The following is a 20,663-nucleotide window of genomic DNA, read 5'->3' on the forward strand; positions in this document are numbered from 1 at the left end:
TTTTGGATCCATAATCCGCAAAACACAAGCTACGCACAGACACCTTGCACACTGAGTCCACTGTGTTTATTTTTGAAGTCGATGAACAAACATGAATGACAACATGACATCGTATTCCTTTTTTAACGTGCATCAATTTTGGACTAAAAAAACTGACTCAGTGTGCAATAGCCTAGTAGCTATAGACTATGGTCATGTTGAATGAAGGTATAAAGAACTGCTTAATAATGACAAATAAGCTGCCAGTATATTACTAATTAGCATGCTAATAAGGAGCTGGTTGATGCCGAATTCTTCTAGCAGCTATCTCAAACACAGAAGAGAAGAGGAATGAGTCCTTCAGTCAAAAGCAAATTCCTGCACATGCAATCCTGCAAAAATACATTTATAAGCAGCATTTCATTAATAAATCAGACAAACAGTTTCCTCTTTTTATGACTGATTCATGAGCTAATGTCATTTTGAATGTCCACTTAACTTGAATGCATGAATTCAAAATGTATTATTTGTTACTTTTTTTAGATTTATGCATCTTAATGGTTTGTTAACTCTCAGTCAGGAAGCAGATGTTGTTAATGTGTTTATATGTTTATTCATTCAGATCTGATAATACGATGTGTATTGGTTGCAGGCTGTCCTGTCTCTTTGATAAACTGTTCCACTGATGAAGCTCTTATCAACAAAACATTGCTATTAAAATGTCTTTTTGCACTTTCTGCAGTGTGCAGGATATTGCTTGCAATGACTAGTGATAGTGGAAGTTGACCTGCAGGTGAACTGAGGTCTTTCAAGTGACTGAATCCCACTCTTCATCTTTGTATCTCCACCTGCAGCTGTCTGCATCTCCATCTCTCACATGCGTAAACTTTTGTCGTCTTTCACTGCTTCCCTTGAACACACACCGCATATGGCTGGAAAAAGAAAAAAGAAAATGAATCATGCTCACTGTTTAGAAAGCAAACCATAATACTTTCTCACCTGTATCTGAACCTGCTGCCTTTGAAGAAGATGTTGCTGCTGGAAACTGTCTTTATCTGACTCGACTTTGCACACCTGTCAGGGAGACAAAGATGTCATAATTATAAAGAATCTGCAGAACAAAGACAGAGTCGCTCGGCCTCGTCAGTTTATGTCTGTGACTGTGACAGTAACTCTTCATACGATACATCTTTAATGTTCTTTGAGGTAAAGTACCAACAGCGAGTGGTCTCCAGTGCAAACGTAAGCCTCTTAGTGAGAGAAAGAGGGAGATGTTTCAAGGTGTGTTTTAAAGCTTACGCTGTAGGTCAAACCTCGATGTTACGTTCAGGATCATTTATCATGCAGAGCAGCAGGGACAGTGCCAAGGTACACACAAACACACATTAACATACCTCTGCTCTGCTGTATGTGTGTGTGAGTGAGGCCGTATTTTCTCAAAGCTCTGCTTGGCTGCCATTTCCAAACTCAATTCACTTTGATTGGATTAAGATCTGATGCCTGTCTGACATGCACTCCCAGAGAAACATGAGCTGCTGTCATTAAGGGCTGTTATCAGAGAGCTTTCATAACTATGTCTTCCTTTTGTTAGCTTTTTCACTTACACGTAAAGCATGACGGTATAACATCTGCTTTGTGCCACATAGTACTCGAGAAATGTAATCATGAGCTTCCTCTGTTGTTACCGAGCAACTATAAAGTGCAGTGAATTTCTTTTGTGATATCCTCACTGGACCTCGACTGAGGCGAAGCTCGTTCAATTCTGTTTGCTCTCAACCTTGTAGCGACCATGACCACAAAAGAAATGATGTCTCTGTTCCGTCACTGTTTCCATTCCTGACACGCCGGCAGTGTCGATAGTCAGTCAATAGACGAGCAACGGCCTCGGAGCGATCAGCTGCTCCGGAGTGAAAGACGGCAGCATAATACAGCAGAGCCCCGGAGAGGGAGGAAAATTATGTGTGAAAAATCCATGTGGAAGTGGATTTCTGGAGAAAGCTTTCGAATGGCAGCAGAAACATTGATAAGGGAAAATTGAGCAGCAAAAGAATCAAAAGAAAGGATTACATTTAAATATGAATAAAAAGCTGCTACAACCAACTGTTCACCTCATCCCTTCACTCATTCCTGAGCGATGTCACCCATTGGTAACTGTAAGGGGGCTTTGGAAGCCTGTCGATGGTGGTCGGCATGCTAGAAATGCTGACTCAACCTAAATTTTAGTCGATCTAACAACAAGCTGAGAGCTGAGGCGGGTCTTAAGCCTCCAGAAAAACAGCAACACTGCACCTTTCCGTCAACCAGGTCAGCTGATCGCCTGATTGTGAATAAAGAATATCCTTCATTAAAATAAAAAATCAAAGTTATCAAAAAATCTGTAGTGTGTGCCAATATAGACTTTTGCTAATCATACCTATTTTGTTTTTTTTAAACCAGGCTGTAAAGCTTTTCATTCTTACTGTAAAAACAGCTTTTTCTGAATGGGGTGTGTATGTGACATGCTGTGCTTCAGCAGGCCAGCCTCAAGTGGACACTTGATGAACTGCAGGTTTTTGAACTTCCTTGGCTTCATATTTGAACAGCAGAGGTTTACGCTTGGTTTTAAAATCTGTGTTTATTGAAATTTGCTCTTAAGTATTAAGTGGTGCTTTCACACATACACAAACGACTTTCAGGACATATGTTGGGTGAGCTGTATGTCTGATTGCAAATGTCTGAATTTACACCCCAACTTTACCCAGAACTTTCCCTGCTAGCCTGCTGTTACATGCTCCGCGTGGGGTCGCGGTGAGCTGATTATCGAACACAGCATGGAACATTCAGGAAAAACACTCTGCACATGAGTATAGGAGGGGGTGATGTTTGTATGCAGCGACCGGTATGATCCTTGAAACCCCTTCATTATGTTTTTTTGTTCACAAGAATATTGTTCTTCAGTCTTTGTTGATATTGTGAATGTGTTGAACAACATGTAGCATTGTTATAAAGTATCAAATATTGTCGGACTCTGCTGCTCTGTCAGTCATTACCACGTTTCCTTTTACACCTTGTCGTGCCTCATGGGACCCCTCACCCCTGTCTGACAGGGAAAGCCTCCTGCTGTGAACAACTAAATCAGGAAGACTTTGGGGACCAGCTGCCTGAAATTTTCAGGCAGCAAAAAGTACAAGTACAAGTATCCAAGTACAGCTACAAAGTATAAAGGGTTGCCTACATGTGTTATCATCAACATACACGTTTTTTTAAATCCTACTTAAAATATGTAAATATTGTTTTGTCTTTAATTGTTCTTTTATCTGTAGCATTATTTGATTTGAATATTAGATGATTATTTTTATTTTATTTATGCAAAGCCTATCACCCATCTTGGGAATACTTACTCATCTTTTAGGACATTTTCTACCAACAACAACTAACTTTTTATTGACAAAGGGACATTTTGGGTGTGTGTGTGTGTGTGTATGTGTGTTGACGCACTTGTAAAAGGCCTGGTTCTCCACCCCACACTTCCATAAGTGCTTACACGCTGCAGGGGTCGATGTGTGAAATGTCAACACCAGTTTCTTCTGCAGAAAAGGACAAAAACAGGAGAAAGACAAAAACAGTGAGGATAATAAAAGAGATCACCAAAAAAAAAAAAAAAAAGAGAGGTGAGAGAAGTGCTGAACACGGTGAGAGGGAGCTGTGCAAAATGCTGACCCACAGACCCAAAGTGGTAAGCTTAGCAGGATGCTGGACAGATAGTGATTTGGCCTCAATGTCCAGCAGTAAAAGAGCTTGTAGGCTGCAGAACACTGGTTTTTATGGACAGGGAGGAGGGGGATGTATTCCTGTAAATGTCTGGTTTTCACTCCTGTGTGTCTGGTAATACAAGAGACCAGATCAATGCTGCTTTACAACGAGGGGAGAGGGAGAGAGAGAGAGAGGAAATACAGAGATCAATAACAAGGGAGGGAGGTACTGTAAAACAGATACAGCAATGGCTAGACATAACCATTAGTCATATTTATAAAAAGAAAAGACAGGGATGTTGAAACATGAACTAGTCTAAAGAAAAACCTCCACACACAGTTTACAGCTGTGCACTGATGCAGCTTGTTGCTTTTTCTAAAGTCAGCGATATTGCTCAGCCCCCTCAGCGTCACACATCAGGTATTTCTGTTATGACAAACACACATGTGCTGCAGCGTCCATGTGTGAGAGTACCAGATCTGCATGTTTAAAGTTGTCTTTGGTCCCACTTTGGCTGACATGACAAAAGTGCTTAGAAAGCATGACGTGACATTTTAATCTTTTATTTATTGCAGTATACATAGAGCATCTGAGAATATCAACAGCATATACGGTTGCAGCAGGTTAATTTAACTCTGATTGAAAAGATTTTCAAGCATGTGCTGCAGTAAAAAGGCCATTTGAAGTAGTTATCAGTTCAAAGTGGGACTGTTAAGTTCATGTGTTTTCGGCTTAATAACACCAGTGAGGGCAGAGAGTGAAATCATGCAGTGACCTGTCACATTGTGGAAGACTCTGAATAAACTTCTGATTAATTATAATGAAAAAAAAACAACTCAAATGATGTGAATGTTCACAAATATACGAACGAACACTTACAGACACATAAGGACAAAATTAGAATAAAGATATGAACACTAGCATGTTATTGTTAACTGATAATGGAGATATCTGAAGCAGTACAGACATTTAAGAAAACTAACACATGATGACACAAACAACAATGAACAGAGACATGAATGTGGTCAAGATGAAAAAGTTCCCCCAGGTCAAAGGTGAGGTGAGGGCAGGACTGTGAACAGAGGCATTTTAAATCTGAGGTTCTCAGAACAACATTGTTTTGTGCTGCTATTATTTCATGTGTTTACTCACCATTGATGACTATGTTTACACACAGAGAGAAGAGACAGAAACACAAAGATCAAACTGCATCCTCAGCCACTCATGAGTCGCCAAACAGACAAACAGGCAGACAGACTGACGGGCTAAGCAGAGATGAGAGAGCTGGTTTTAAGCCTCTGTAACGAAGAGAAGAGTTATGTGCTGGATTGGCTGATTGGTAGATTACAGAGCAACCTGGCTGCAGCTAAATTAAGAATGTGGGTTAATGTGTGAGAGAAACAGCAATGGTGGACACAGTCTTCTCTTTTTTTAAGCAGTTTAAAGGTTATATGAAAATATATGGGGCAATGTGCACCACAGTGCTCTGCTGCTCAGAATCTACCAAAGCTCTGGGCTGCAGGGGCGTGTCCAGAGGACCGGCCAGGGGTGGCATGGGCCCCCATGAAATGTGATTGGCCACCCCAGGTGCCAACCCCAAATCCTAAACCACAATGAGGCTGTGTTGTAAGAGGCTGCAATGGTTGTTTTGCTTACATTTTAGCATTTAGCATTTGAAGCACAACATTTATTGATATCTTAAATTATAGAAAAATACTTCGCACATGTTTTTCATTACACAGGTGCTCAGGGAGAACTGGGTTTTTAAAAAGTTGATAGCAAAGTCCTGCACATTGTTTCAGTTCCTAAAACAAAGCAAAAATGTTTAAGTTTAGGACTAAACCATGGCTAATAAGTGTAGTTTTTTGCAAGTTAGTCAGTGTTCAGGAGTTTGCTTGCTTTTTAAGTACCTAAAATAATGACTTTGGACATACTTCAGGCAGTAATTTGTATATGCTGCCAATCTGTTGTGTTACGTTATAAAGTTTAAAAAGTGCCCAAGTACAATAGCATTTATATGATACTTTTCATGTTAGTATTTAAAATAGAGATGAGTAGTGGAGACAGAAAGTGTTGATAAATTATAATAATTTGGGTTTGTCTGTGCAGGCAAACTTTAGGCCTCCCGTGAATTAGTTTAGCCTGAGTTGGGCCAACCCAGTCAAAAAAAAAAATCTGGACACCCCCCTGCTGGGCTGGATGACAAAGATGAGCGTACGGATGAAACCTGTGTCCCAAATGCGAGAAACCTGCGTTTAAAGACAATATTTGCTCTCTGTGTTATTTTCATGTTTCCTGACTGCAGTGAAGGCGTCTCATATTTGGGCCACAGTGGACACATAATGTGAGCGAGGAGGTTAGTCGTAACACACCCACCATCCTGTTACAGTGCATCCTGCCTGTTAAGGAGATCTGAAACAGTGACACACACATATACAGTGTGTGTGATGGTGGACAAGTTTACACAGACAAACTGTAAAGCACATTTATCTGATGTAACCATTACCCGTATGATGAAAGGAAAGAAAGGAACGCGGACAGAGGATAAAAACAGTACAGTAGAGTCCTACTGTGAATCTAAAAGTCAGGGGGGAGTTTTTAATCCAGAAGAACAACTCTCTACAAATGTAGGAGGTCAAGGTCATCATCATGCTGCACTTAAGTACAAGACTTCACAATTCGTTATCACAATGGAGGAAACTACACAGCAAAGTCTAGTGTTCAGGTTTACCCTTTAGAGGAGACGTTCATGCAGGAGGACGCTGCACTCACCTCTTTCTGAATCCCGATGACGTAAAAGGTTTTCCCCTCAAACTTCAGCTTGCTCACATCGTTCCTGCAAACAACCACAAGGTTTAATTCTGTGGACAGGACAGTGGACAGAGTTACTGCAGTAAACAAACAATGGCCGCACTACATGGGAGAGATGCCTACCATGTTGTTAAAAATTACTATTTTAAGGTGGAAAAGTTACATATTGTTGCGTCAAGGTTTAAGGTGCCCACTGGTTGATATCGGATAATAAATGTGAAATTTGTACCATTTGAGGAGGTGGATCCTCTTGTTCCCCTGGAAGACCACAAAACCTGTGGCTGTGAATCCGAGGAACGCTGTGGAGCCTGTGAAATCCTGCAAACACACACACACACACACACACACACACACACACACACACACATATGCAGTGTGAGAGGCAGAACATGGCATTATGGCATCCAGGTGGATGAACAGCGGGGTGGCGAGTGGGCATCGATAATCTCCATGGTAATGACACCAACACAAATCACTGTTTTGTTCCAAATGTCAACCCCCAAATTCTCCGTAAATGGCATCAACAGCAAAGAGTGAAAACACAGAACAGTTAGACTCAGTCTGAGATCAAAAAAAAAAAAAACATCAACTCCAGAGAATATAAACAAGATGTTCCTGTCACTCTCCGCATGGCTGTTCACGATATATTGACCTCCTTCGTTCTGCAGGAGTGCTTTTCTTTTCCTTCTTTTTTAGTGACTTTATGTTTCCTCACATTTTCTTGCAGGCTCCTTTTGATTCATGATCTTCACAGATCTATACGGATGATTCATTCCTAATTCCAGCAAACCAAATAAAAAAAGCAAATGACAGAATCTGAGCAGATAAAGGAGATCCTCTCCAGCAGACAGAATTATCCCTTTAATCTGCCAGGCGGACTCGGCTGTTCATGGGACGGTGTCCATATTGTGCAATCTGGCAAGGCGGAGGATGATCAGGAGAGCGGATTGTCAAATATTACTTTTCTCTATCAGATGTAGTCTGATCCATCTCTCATAGGAGTACAGGGAAAAACACTAGCAGTGTTCTCATCACAGTCAAATAAAGCAAAGTTTGCAAAGTAAATCTGACCAGAGTTGTTATGAAAAGGGGAATGACGCTGACCAATCAATGAAAATATACATTTCATGAACGTAAAGTTGCCATAGGAACCAGACTTCTCTTGCTGGAATCATGTTCCCAGATAAGAAAGCCTAAGTAAGTATAGTAACTTAAGGGAAGAATATGATTTTATGATCCAGTAGATGTCGCCCTTGAGCACCAGCATGAAACCAAAACAACTTGCGATGCATTGTAGTGTTAGCATGCTAATGCTAGCGCTCTTTATTTTGCTCGTATCTTCACACTGCATATACATTTACATGACATGACTGTGTCATTCAAATAAGCAGTGAGTACAGTATGTTATTCTTCTTTCTCTAGTCCCTCAATCAAAACCTTTTACACACGAGGGGATGAGTCGGCCGGCCGTCCTGGCGATGTAAACACGCTGTAGATACATCACAGACAGTGGGACTCGGGTGTCACACTCAATGTAGACAGTCATGACTCACAGAGTTATTTTCAGAGGATTTACTTGATTTGTGCTACATTTATGTGTAAAATGTAGCACATTCAGCCTTTAAAGGTAAACTCCCACACACTGTCTAACTGGCAAACATTTATCGGTTTTAGGTTGGCCTCTTGAATGTATAGTACAGAAACGTTGCCACTAAATGTTTTTTTTTTTTTCAAATTAGACAGTGTGTGGGAGTTACCTTTAAGTTTTTGAGGGACACATTGCTCCCCTACACACCGGTCTTGTGAAATGGATGTGCGAAGGTTATTTCTAATCAGAAGTGAAAGTATGAAAATGTGACATTTGTTGACCTTCCCTCGTATATCTTGTCAGTCCAACCTCTACTATTCCTTTATTTGGTGAACTCTTTGGTTTGCTGAAAGGTTGCCGAGGGTAAAGCTAACCATGTGTATATTTGTCTGTTTAATATGCAAATTAAGAGCAAGCAAGCGAGCAAAGTGTAAAGAAGACAGGTGACTTTATGTGCGCAATGGAAACAGTCAGAGTGCTCCCCTCTGGACAACATGCACGGACAACTTCAGTGAACATTTCTACTGAAATGAGACTCTACATTGCATCTCACCTATCTACAGGTGCAGAATAAATTGAACCAACATGGAAAAAGAGAGTTTTGCATCACTGTTATCACATGGGGACAGCACCAGGCCTCACATAATAACAGACTGCTCAAGTGGGCGTTCTCTGGTGACGTTACCTTGCAGGGGTGAGGGTCAACTCCGTACGTCTCCAGGCTATGAGCTCTTTGGAGCATGTTCAACTCTGCAAAAGAAGCACACTGACCCCTGAAAGAGAGAAGAGGAGAAACGAATCGACACATTGTCAGTGTTAGCTAGGTGGCTCTGGATGTTTGGATGAAAGTACACTGCAGGTATTATAATGACTTTGTGTTAATACAATTTTTTATTTTTTTGGTTTTGTTCCCCCATGAGTCCAAACCGAGTTAATGTTTTAAGTTCAGGAGCAGGACCACGCCTAAAACCACACCTCCAATTACCCGGCAAGCCGACTTACACCTGGTCACCTCACCTCACTCTGTTTGTCTCAGTTCCTTCAACCCACCCTCCCTTCCTTTATTCCTCATCCCTTCCTTTTCGTCTCGGCACATGCCTCTCCCGTGTCTCAACATTTCAGGTTACAGTCTGGGCCGGGTAGATTAATGCCCGAGAAGAAACCTCCACTCTGAGTCTCCCTTTCGCCCGATTTCCGATCAACCTCCCAGACCAGCCTTAAAGATGACGGCCATCTCTCACCTACACCCCTCTCATACACATACATCCGTCTCAATATATCATACAGAGTCACTTTAATTTGTATAAATATTGTTGTGGAGTGGTCCTTGCTACTGAAATGGACATTTACAACCTACATTTGCTCTGTTTTCATTGTTGTGTTTACAAAGAAATTCAATGACTTAACTATACACCATGAATAATTGTTATTATTAACTCATAGTTTATTTTTCACAGACACGCCCCCTTTAATGTCGGAAACTTGCCATCAACTTCAGACAATAGAAAGCTGCTTCAGAGAACCAGAAAGAAAAACCACAACACCGGTGAACCCGGGATAGATATTGTTGACGTTACACACCGTGTTGCCTTCAAGCCATAATGTTAGATGGACTTTTAGTTTGATGTTTGTTTGTCATGCTTGAGGACACAGGTCACTTCCTGTTAGTCAGTTTGAGGAAGCCAGAAGAATCTGTCTACTTATCTTTTTCTATATCTCTACAGGTCCATATTGTAAACACTGCAGAGGCAATGCTGCAAGTTTAATAAGTAAAACTGACCAGATGTTCATTACATTTTGTGTTAGAAAGCGACCTTAAGAGAAAAGGACTCAGGCCTTAGAGGATTTGTTTGCATTCAAGGATTTGAAAGAGATAAGAAACGTGTTAAAGCAACAACGTAAAAAAGGTTCAAGTCCCAATATATAAAGAGTTAAAGGTTCGATACAAGGTTAGAGGCCGTACAGAAACATAGAAGTGCAGCTGACGAGTGATTTCAAGTTGTGTCTAATATTTTATGTCCAAGAGAGAAGAATAAAAATACTGAGGCCTAATAAGCAGTGATGTTTGCATTTAACTGTTTCACTGTAATGTGCTAATACAGGTTGTGTTTGAATGTCTTATATTTGCTTAATGATGTTTTTTAACTCTGTTAAGCACTTTGAGTCACTCGATGTATGAACGGTGCTCTACAAATAAACTTGCCTTTCCTAAATAACAAAATCATTCTAAAGTTTCACTTAGAAATTCTTGTTAAAAACAATGTTATAGTCGCCATCGCAGCAGCTGTGGGTTTTAAATCCCACCTCGGCCATTTGCTGCATGTCATTCCCCACTCTCTCTCCTCCCAACATTTCCCATCTCTGACATTATAATGATTTGATTCGATGTAAATAAAAAGCTGTTTAACCAACATGTTCACATGATGTTCATCAAAATGAGGATAGTTTTCAATCTGTCTAAGGAACTACGGTGTGCGCTGTCTCCGTGCACTAACACAGCAAAGAACTGCTTTGCTATAAACACATGTCAGACACTGTCTGTAACATTTCATTTGTAAACAACCTGAAGTCTCCATCTACAGTTCAGTAAAAATCTACAAGCTGTTAATCCTGTCTGACGGACCAACAGAGGGCTCCTAGCATCGTCTGTCTCTGTGCTTTAGGAAACCAAGGATTTGTCTTTGATGTTCTGTAATCGCTGTTAAGTGTGACGGTCACAAAACTAACAGCATCATTCATGAGCTGCAGTGATGATACAAGTAAACAACCGGGGGGAGGGTTTCATGTAAACATCCCTGTGCATCATGTGATCCTATATACCAACAAGGCACAGAATAAGACAACGAGACAACATCCATATTTTCATCTTTATCACACTCATAGCCACATGCATGCACAAACACTGTGGTGCAAACATAGCCTTCTTCTTAGCTTTCCTTAGAACGTTGCAGACTTTATGAATGTTAATCCTGTCTGAGCATTTTTAGGGGCCACGCCATCTTCTTTCCATATGTAGATCAGAGAGAATCAATCAGGGGATCTAATTTATCCAGATCAGGCCATTTTTTTAACCTCATCAATCCTGTAAGGCAGCTTTACAAAATAATTCAACCTCAGAATATTCTGAAATGAAAAGCATGATGGTGTCCAGATATGGAAATGGAAATATAAAATGTGTCTTCTCCCTCTGGAAATGAATGGCATTTTTTTATTATTTCCTTTTTTTTTATCTTAAATGAAAAATCTTTTGCAATAGGGGTTACTGCCCTTTGTGATGTCATGACGGGAAAATGTTCAAAACAGCCTGTTTGAGCACACATTTTTTGAAAAGTGGAGCAGGCAAAAGACGGAGAGGATGGACTTTTGTCATAAAAACGGATGGTTTGTATACAGACCAGAGACATACAGTAGTGTTGGAAAACATGGTAAAGTGTATTTTGCACGATATGTGACCTTTAATGTGTATGAGATCAGCAGACTTATTGATGTGTGTCACTTTAGAGTAGGCTGTGAGGAGAGCCAGTCTTTCGTTTGCTGAACTGCTCTTGTTTCTGTCTGCAAAGGACATTTGCTTAAGAAAGAAAATCAGATGTTATGTTAATTGTTTTGTGTGTATATGTGGCGGTCCCGAATACATTTATATTTTAACTAAGAAATCTGCAACCAAATGTTTTCCACTCACACCGCCTGCCATCCAGAAGTACAACAAAAACGAACAAAGCAACTTACTGCCTGCCGAGAACAAAACTGTCTCTGCAGCATGTCGTGAGAACACAGATCAAAAGCCTGAGCATCGACTACTGTCACCAAAATCAAACAGTGAACTGATAACAACGATGCAGCTCCAGATAACAAAGAACTCCATCAGGCAAACAAATGCACTGATCTCTTACCTCAGCTCGTTCTTGTGTATTTCTATAATCTTCCTCTCCAATTTGAGGGACTGTTTTGGGAACAACTTGAAGTCTCTGATATAGTCTGATGGGTGCTCCTCTGGGTCGTAGTCCCCTAGCTCACCTGCAGACAGAGGGTAAAATTAGTAGGAAAATGGTAAGAAGAGACCAAGATAAAACACAGAACTGTGTAAATGTGTATATCTTTATGACAGGAACATTTTAAGCTTTTGCAATTTAACATGACATATTAAAGGGGACATATTATGAAAAATCCACTTGTACAGTGTTTTTGAACATATATTTGGGTAGCCTGAGTGTCTACTGACCCACAAAATGTGAAATAAACCCATCCAGTCCTTTGTTTGTGGTCTGCATAAGTCTTACAACACAGAGAAAAATTATCCGTTTCAAATTTGCTCAACTTGTGATGTCACAGTGGGATTCTGGTAAACAAAATACCCTCTCCTCCCCTGGTATCTCCACCCATGGACTCCAGCCCCAGCCTAGAACAAAATTTTTGCGCAGGTCCACCATTTTTATTCTCGCTACAGAGGAGTGATGTCTACAGGAAAACTCGGGGGGGGGGGGCTCATTGCATTTAAAGAGACACACACACCAAAACGGAGCGTTCTGAGAGAGCTCGTTTATACAGGGTCACAAACCTCCTCTGCTGCTTGATTCATGTTATATTTTGAGCAATGCACAGTACAGATGTTTCATTTAGACCACAGGGGGACTGTTTGAAAAGGTAGAAAAGGGGTATAATATGTCCTAAAGTAATCTTAATGGCATGGTGTTGGAGAGCTAGCTGAGAAGAGGAATAACACTTAGAAGTTTAATATAGTAAATATGAAGCAAGATCCAGCAGCTGGTTAGTTTAGCTAAGTATAAAGACTTGAACATGTGGAAAAAGCTTGCTTGGCTTTGTCTGAAGTTCATAAAAAAATCTTCCTAACAGCAGTGATGATTCTGGAGTCTGGTGGAGCACTCAACAAAACTTCACAAGGGGGCCCACCAACCAGGGTTCATCTCTATGATGTTAGAAGTAATCAAATAATTCCATTTAATTATGTTCAGAGACTTTCATTGACAATCTTTTTCTTATAAAGCACGTGATGCTTGGTAGTGCAACAAGAGTTATAGCTTAAAATCTACAAATATCGGTGCATATCTGTGATAGAATTAGCCAATACCGGTATTCACTTGATACGCTAATATCGGCCGATATCATCAGCTGGAAGATTAATGGGTTGGGCTCTATTATATATATTGAAAGGTGTTATTTTTAGGAGTAATCAGTTAGCTAATCTTACTTTCCACAAAAACCCCCCCAAAAAACAGAATAAACTACTACCCCAAATGTCAAACTATGTCTTTCACATGGGTTTTAGAAGCCTTGTGTCATCAGCAGATTTGCTAAAGACAGATCTTTTTCAACACAGGCTGTTATAATTATCACAGCTGAAAATACTCATTAGCTTTATAGATAAACATATTCCTTATTGAATCAAGAACAAAGTCCTAACAGACACTCATTTCTCTTTTAAATCCTTTTTTAATTAACAGGCATAATGAAGGTTAAAACAAATACTTGCCTGGAGTTTAATTAAACAGTAATCCACAACCTATATTCTCCAGCTCTGTAATCAACACCCTGACAAAGTGGGACCTGCCCTTGTTAAACAAAGCAGCCAATGATAAGCTGCAGACGCGCTCTAGGTCGGGATTTCGCAGCCAGTCATCCTCTGCTCTCTGGGGATACGAGCCAATCAGAGAGAGTTTACACAGTTCACGGATTTATGTATCAGCCCGAGGGGGTCTATTTATATGATACAGGACTGCTAATTCCACTCTTAATCCATATTGAAGCAAGTGGCTTTGCAATATGATTCAACATTTAAGTGTTACTACTAATTAACAGAGGGGAAAGATGTTTGCATGATCTCTTTTCCATTTACCCATGGGTGCATGCACATCTTGTGATGTGTAGTCTGTAGGAATAATTTATTTTTAACAGTCAGCTTTGTCTGTTTAAGAGATAAACAAAAGTCATTTATATTTAGGGTGTTTTAAGATTAAGATTAAGATTTACTTTTATTGATCTCCGCAAGGGGAAATTTCTGTTTTTACACTCTGTTAACCATGCAATACACACACACATACACACACAGGCTGAAATATACACACACATGCACAAACAGGATCCTATGGACATGCACTAATGGAGAGATGTCAGAGTGACGGAGCTGCCCACAGCAGGCGCTCCTGAGCTGGTGGTGGGGAGGGGGTTTGGTGCCTTGCTCAAGGGCACCTCTGCAGTGCTCAGGAAGTGATCTGGCACCTCTCCAGCTACCAGACCAACTTCCATATTTGGTCTGCACCGGGACTTGAACCGGCAACCCTCCGGTTCCCAACCCAAGTCCCTCCAGACTGAGCTCCTGCCGCCCAATTTTCACACCCATAGTTAGTTTGCTCTGGTCCGAATTATGGTTCAGTTTGTCACATTGTTACATAACGACCTCAAGTTTGGTCTGTTTTCACATGGGGACATTAACAAGTGGACCAAAAGTGTGATACAGAAGTATAATGTTCTCTGATTAGTATTGAATTCATCGCAGGAAGAATCCTGGTAGTAAACAAAGACGAGTTGACTCCTGCCTGACTGCTCCGAGGCCACTTTCCAATTTCAAACTGGACAGAAAACTCCACTGATGTTGGCTCTGGTCATCGGCTCTTATAAATATTATATATATATATAATATATATCATTTATACATATCTCTGTTGCCAAGTACATGTGCACATACAATGAATTTGACTTTGTGTGTTGGTGCAAAATTAAGGAAATGAGTCAAAAACAGCAAGAACTTAAATAAAATCCAATATAAGAAGCAATTTTTTTATATAATAGAGCATAATTTTATATAATAGAGCATAAAAAATCTGAAAACACAAGATGTACAAAATGTGCAGTACTCAAGGTGCAGTGAGCCTACAAACCTACAACAAATGCAAGACAGTCGGGATTTAGCTGAGACATGCTTAATCCACATGAGACTGTTAATACCAGAGTCACTTCTTGTTTTCATTTGGCCTCACCCTGTATGATGCACGCTCCCAGATATGCAGCTTCAGCAAAAGGACAGAGAAGACGACCATGGTAGATGTCTCTCTTCAGCTGGAGGTACAGGAGATACCTGGAAACACAGACACGATGGAGAATGAGAAAAACTGAAAATTTAAACTCACAGTTTGTTTGATCTATAGAGCCGCAGAGTAGGGCTGCAGTACCACAGATTGATTTAAAAACTTTAAAATATGAGCTGTGCCATTGGTTATCCAGACATCATGTATCTCAAACATTATAAAAACGAATCAGTTCTGTTGTCATGTCCAATAAGCTTCACATTTAACATTTCCTGAAGGTGAAAGGTGAAATCAATCAAACCAACACAGCTATTGTTTTTTATTTCATGTTCAGTGATCAAGCCGCGTTAACTATATCGTTTATAAAGTAACGCCATGAAAACAACAACTGTACAGCGGCAACTGCAACTGTGGTTTCCACGGAAACAGCATCAGGCATGCTGCTGAAAAGTAGGTTTTTTTTCCCCCCCGCGTTACCAAGGAGCTGAGAAATGACAGTGTGGTGCAGAAACTACAGGGACTTGTGTTGCCATGGGAACAGACGGGTTACCGGAGGAGATGAAACCCTGACTTAAAGAAACTCATTAAAATTGTTTTGTAACTTAAGTCAAAGAAGCAGCAAAAAGACAGTATGAACCATGTATGAGAAGCTGGCTGCTCTAGTGTCGTTTCACACAGAGTCTGTCAGTAGAGGTTTACTTTGCCGGCGATATTTACTCGACCTTTTCAGTGTGTTTAATTATGTCCTTATCTGTTACTTCTTTGTGGCATTCATCCTTTCTCTGTGTTCTCATTTTACTCTCTGAATATCTCACACTATATCTTTAACATGCTGCTTTTTTTAGACACCAAGAAGTGCAGTTTGTCCTGAGGGTAGAACTTCCTCTGGGTAATATGAGCTCATTTGTTCAGTTTAATCAATGAAAATATTATACATGAATTGTCTTTAAAACTACAAAATGTAGAATCTTAAAATGTTTACTCCATATTGCTCAAATTTGAGTTAAACTTATCCCCCTCTCTTTTGTGACTCAATGTTTGTCCTCCCTTTTCTTTTTTCTGTCACTTCTTCTCCCGCTGTGATTCCCATCTCTTCCCCGATGATACTAAGTTTGTGTAGGTAAGCTCAGTTTTTGCTTAAAACTTTCTGACAACAAAGCAGATTTAATATATGCTAAAATTTGTTCCGAAAGCTTTGAAATAATGGTAAACTTCCGAAGCGGAAACTTTACTTTGAAAGTTTTTTGCAAGCAGTAACCAGTGGTGGAGCGTGACTTTTGACCTGCGTGGTCGAGTTGGGCTGTAATCTGCAGGTGTGGCCGACAGATTGAGTATGAAAAAGTATTTGTACAATTAAAAGTGTGGTCTGGTGATCTTTGGACTGTTTCTCAAATAAGATCGTATGTCATCCACTTATTGAACTGCATTTACATCAGTATTTAAACCAGTACTACTTATTTAAAAACACATTTTGATGAGAGTTTGACTGGAAAGTCAAAATGCGATACTTAAACACCCCATCCATCCCAGTACTTCTGAGTTGTGCTGGAGAGGATGTGGACTTTTTGGATTTTATACACATATGTTGGGACTGCCCGAAATTTTTTTTAGCTTCATGAATCCGCTGCTGCATTTAATCCTCATGGAGTAGTTTTAGTGTGAAATACTTGTATGTAGATATGCATTTAGCTTGTTTTGATGCTAAAGCAGCTGGTCTGTAATGATCACATGATTACATTTTACTCGCTAATAGAAAAACATTATATACAAGATTTCATTTTATTAAGCCTGGTGATGGACAACTAAACGCCACCTACAGCTCACACAGATCGGAGAGATCAGAGGTTGTTGAAGAAAAGATACCGAAGAGATCCAAGAACTTGGAGAACTTGGAGAACTTGGAAAGCTTGGAGATATCAAATTTCTTGTATACTTCAAGATGCTTGGACATATCAGAGAGATCAGATAGTTCTAATGGATCTGAGAAATCTAAAAGATCAGATAGATCTCAGAGAATTACCAGATCTGATGGATCTGCCAAATCGGAGAGATCACAGAAATATGCTGATCTCCAAGATGATCTGAGGAAGAAGAAAAGAGACATAGTACCTCTTGAAAAAAGCACCAGATCTCATGAGAATAAAGCCCTGGAGGAGGAACGAAAACAAAAAGAAGCGCTTTCAAAGGCTCTAGAGGAGGAGCAAGCTAACACACGCAGTTTCAGTGTTGAAATTGAGAGATTAAATGCCAAATTGGCTGATTATAAAAAGTCTCAGAAAGAACTGAAGTGGTCCAGGCAAAAACTGACAGACAAAGTCAGTGAAATGTGCTCTGAGCTCGAAGACAAAAAACAGGAAATCAAGAAGCTCAGCAGCAATTTGGAGGCGTCTCCAAATGACCAACTCGTCGAGCAGCAGAAGAAAAGTCTTGAGAAAGACAAAGAAATCAAATCCCTGGATATCAATAATCAGAAATTCCTAGAACTAACTTCTGAGAATACCAGGCTGCAGAATGAACTTGAGGCTGCCCTGACCGAGTGCCAGCTTGCAAAGCTGGATAACGAGACCTGTGAATTGACCGCTGAGCTTGAAGAGAAAAATACTGCGATTGAGAAGCTCACAGATTATCTGGAGCAATTGCAGAGTCTGCAAGAAGAATCAGAAAAGCGTGAGAAGGACAATTGTGCTATAAACAAGCAACTAAGAAGACACATTGATGAGCAGAAGAACAAAATTCTGCAGAAAAACAAAGACATCAAATCCCTACTCAACATTAATTAGAGTCTTGAAATTTAAATTGAAGGCAAGGACCACATTGTTTCCTCCCTGCAGGAGAAAGTGAACCAGCAGGCCTCCGACTTCAAAGAGGAACAAGCCAATAACTGTTCACTCTTGAAGGTAGTAGAATTTCTGACACAGAAAAGCCATGAGCTGAAGTCTGAGAACGAAACGCTGAAGATTGCCCTGGACGAGTGCCAGCTTGCACAAAAACAGCTTCAGGAAGACGGAGAACGTAGGAGATTTGAGGAGGAACTGATGAAGGCCAGGTACTCAGAAGCAAATGAAAAGATTCAGAGGCTAGAAGCAGAGCTCTCTGAGAAGACTCTGGCATTAGAAAAAAGCCTAAATATGGAAGAAGGGTTAAGGTCTTCAGTCAAAATTCAACAGAAGCACTGTGAGGAGATGATTTTAAAAAGCCAGGCTGAGGTTGAATCTCTAAAACTCCAGACAACCTAGCTAAGAGAAGCCTCTGTGTCCTCAGAGCGTGTCATGTACAATGTGCAGACACTGAAGATGGAGAATGCAGATATCAGGCATAAATTCCAGGATGCAGAGAGAAAGTATGACAAACTTAAGTCAAAGTATCGCTCCCTCTCTGAACGTTTTGCGGAGAAGAAGTCTTCCGTTGATATGCTGGAGCGCACAGTAGACGCACTCAATGCACATGAGCTGGAGAGCAAGAAAAGGCGGACACAACTTGAAGACGCACTCACAAAGCAACAGACGAAGAACTCTGAGTTGCAGCAGAGAGTTGATCAAATTGCCTCTGAGAGAGAAAGGATCACCAGTGGAAAGCTTCAAGATGAGCTGAAGGACACTTTGAACAACTACATAAAGACTGTGGAGGAGAAGCACATGCTGGCCGCAGCTCTCCGGAAATCTGAGGAAAACTTCTTCAGGCTTCAAAAACAACAGCTGGACATGTCGAGTCCACGCTCAACAAGCAAAGAGAAGACTATAAAGACTATAGACCTAGGAACCAGGCACAGTTATACCAACGCTGACTGTCATCAGCTGTTTACAACTCACAGTGCCCTTCAGGTCACTGGTGAAAGACTCAGCTTTGTATGAGGTTTCACAGAACCAGAATTCATCAATCATTCACAATAAATTTACCACAAAAAAATATTACTCAATACTAATTACTAATAATTACAAAAATACTCCACCCTCAAGACCATGGAGTCCAAATTAATTTTGCCCAAATCTCTCCAAATTCAATTGACCCAAATTAGTCCAAATCAATTTGACCCAAGTATGACACAAAGAGATGTACTGTTGTTCATGTCACCGCACTCTGTGTGTGGTAAAGATTCAAATAAAAAATAAAATAATAAAATAAAAAATTGACCTGCCTCTTACTGGACAAGCTGGTTCATACCATAGATTGTGAATAAAAAAGAAAGATGAGGATTTCCAAAATATAAAGAATGAACTCTAACATCAGATTTCACGCCATCATGGATGAGATTTTTTATTTATTGATAAAATTAGTTTAGTGTGGTTCAGCTGTTTTCTACTTGTACTTCTGGATTTATACGAGTGGTGCGCGGCGCCAGTGTGAAAATGGTCTTCTCGTATCATAACAAACTAGCGCCGCCTGCTGGCATGGAGAGTTGTTTCCTCTCACCCATGTGCAGAACGTATGTGCTGGTTGTCCGTTGGCTGTAGTCTTTGCACAAAGTGCAACTTTTTGGCCAAGCCAAAGGCGTCGTGAGTCACCACAGTCGGCCTTCGTTCAGCCATTAGCTCTTTGCCGTCTGCTTGGTGTGTCAGAGCCTTTATGTGTGTTAGTTAACCCTCTATTTCTGTTTTTAGATACTTGGTTACCTTTGTGACACGGCTCCTTTAATTTCAATGTTAAATTATTATCCTGTTTTAATTCTTAGGATCAGTTGATTCAATGTAATGTCCCTTTAACTTTGTTATAGTATTATTCACTGTCAATGAATTTTGCCACAAAATACCTCTGTTAATATTAACCACCAAAAGAGCTCTTTAAGACCTTTAAGAAGTGTTTACTATTAAACTTGTGGGGCCCACAAACACACAAGCTGGAAAAAAAATAAATAAAACAAACTCCACATCGCAGGCCTGGTCGAAGCTGCGGAGTCACGACCGAGTACAGTTGAAGCCGGTTCACGTTGACCGTGCAGAAATAACAGGTGGAAACTCACAGAGGCAGAGTTCAAGTCACTAGAGTCCCAGAAACGCACCTCCATGCTGGTGGGATAGACTCGGGCTAACGGCGAGCTGCTGGCGAGCAGATGAGAAGCGAGTGGTGCCAAGAGTGTATGTCTGTAGCCTGGAGCCTCTCATCTCATGCCCACTCGTCTGGAGCCCTCTCGCCTGGAGGCATCTCGACTGGGGCCCTGAAGCCCTGAAGCCACGCCCCCTTTAGCTTTGTGAGCTTCTGAGTATCGAAATAAAAGCTTGCGTCTAATCCGCTTGTTCCTACTTCCTTGTTTTTGAACTACAGGGTTACTGCAATCATATAATGCTTCTTTATAATCGCCAATAGAACACTTAAAAAAATATGTCTAACAAATTATACAGATTATGAACAGATTCTAGTTGTGATTTTTATTTTATTTTTGATAGGCTAGATAGATACTTTATTGATCACGAGGGAAATTCAAAGCATCCAGTAGCAGCTTACAAAGAAACTCACATGACATGAAACATATTTTACATCCAAACAACAACCGCTGCCCCCTGTCATATTTGGGG

The 20,663-nt window shown here is 40.5% G+C and overlaps 1 protein-coding gene across 1 annotated transcript in view; it reads right to left on the reverse strand.

The window, feature by feature from the left end:
• Nucleotides 1–20,663, reverse strand: part of frmd3 (FERM domain containing 3) — a 71,421-nt gene that overhangs the window by 21,143 nt on the left and 29,615 nt on the right. The window contains exons 5-11 of the mRNA XM_065950386.1: nt 15,106–15,203; nt 12,004–12,127; nt 8,796–8,883; nt 6,752–6,840; nt 6,484–6,547; nt 3,457–3,545; nt 979–1,053 (exon numbers count right to left, since the gene is read on the reverse strand). Coding sequence (XP_065806458.1) covers nt 979–1,053; nt 3,457–3,545; nt 6,484–6,547; nt 6,752–6,840; nt 8,796–8,883; nt 12,004–12,127; nt 15,106–15,203 — 627 coding nt within the window. The remainder of the gene's footprint in view (nt 1–978; nt 1,054–3,456; nt 3,546–6,483; nt 6,548–6,751; nt 6,841–8,795; nt 8,884–12,003; nt 12,128–15,105; nt 15,204–20,663) is intronic.

Source organism: Labrus bergylta, chromosome 2 (genome assembly GCF_963930695.1).
Source record: "Labrus bergylta chromosome 2, fLabBer1.1, whole genome shotgun sequence".
NCBI lineage: Eukaryota > Metazoa > Chordata > Actinopteri > Labriformes > Labridae > Labrus > Labrus bergylta.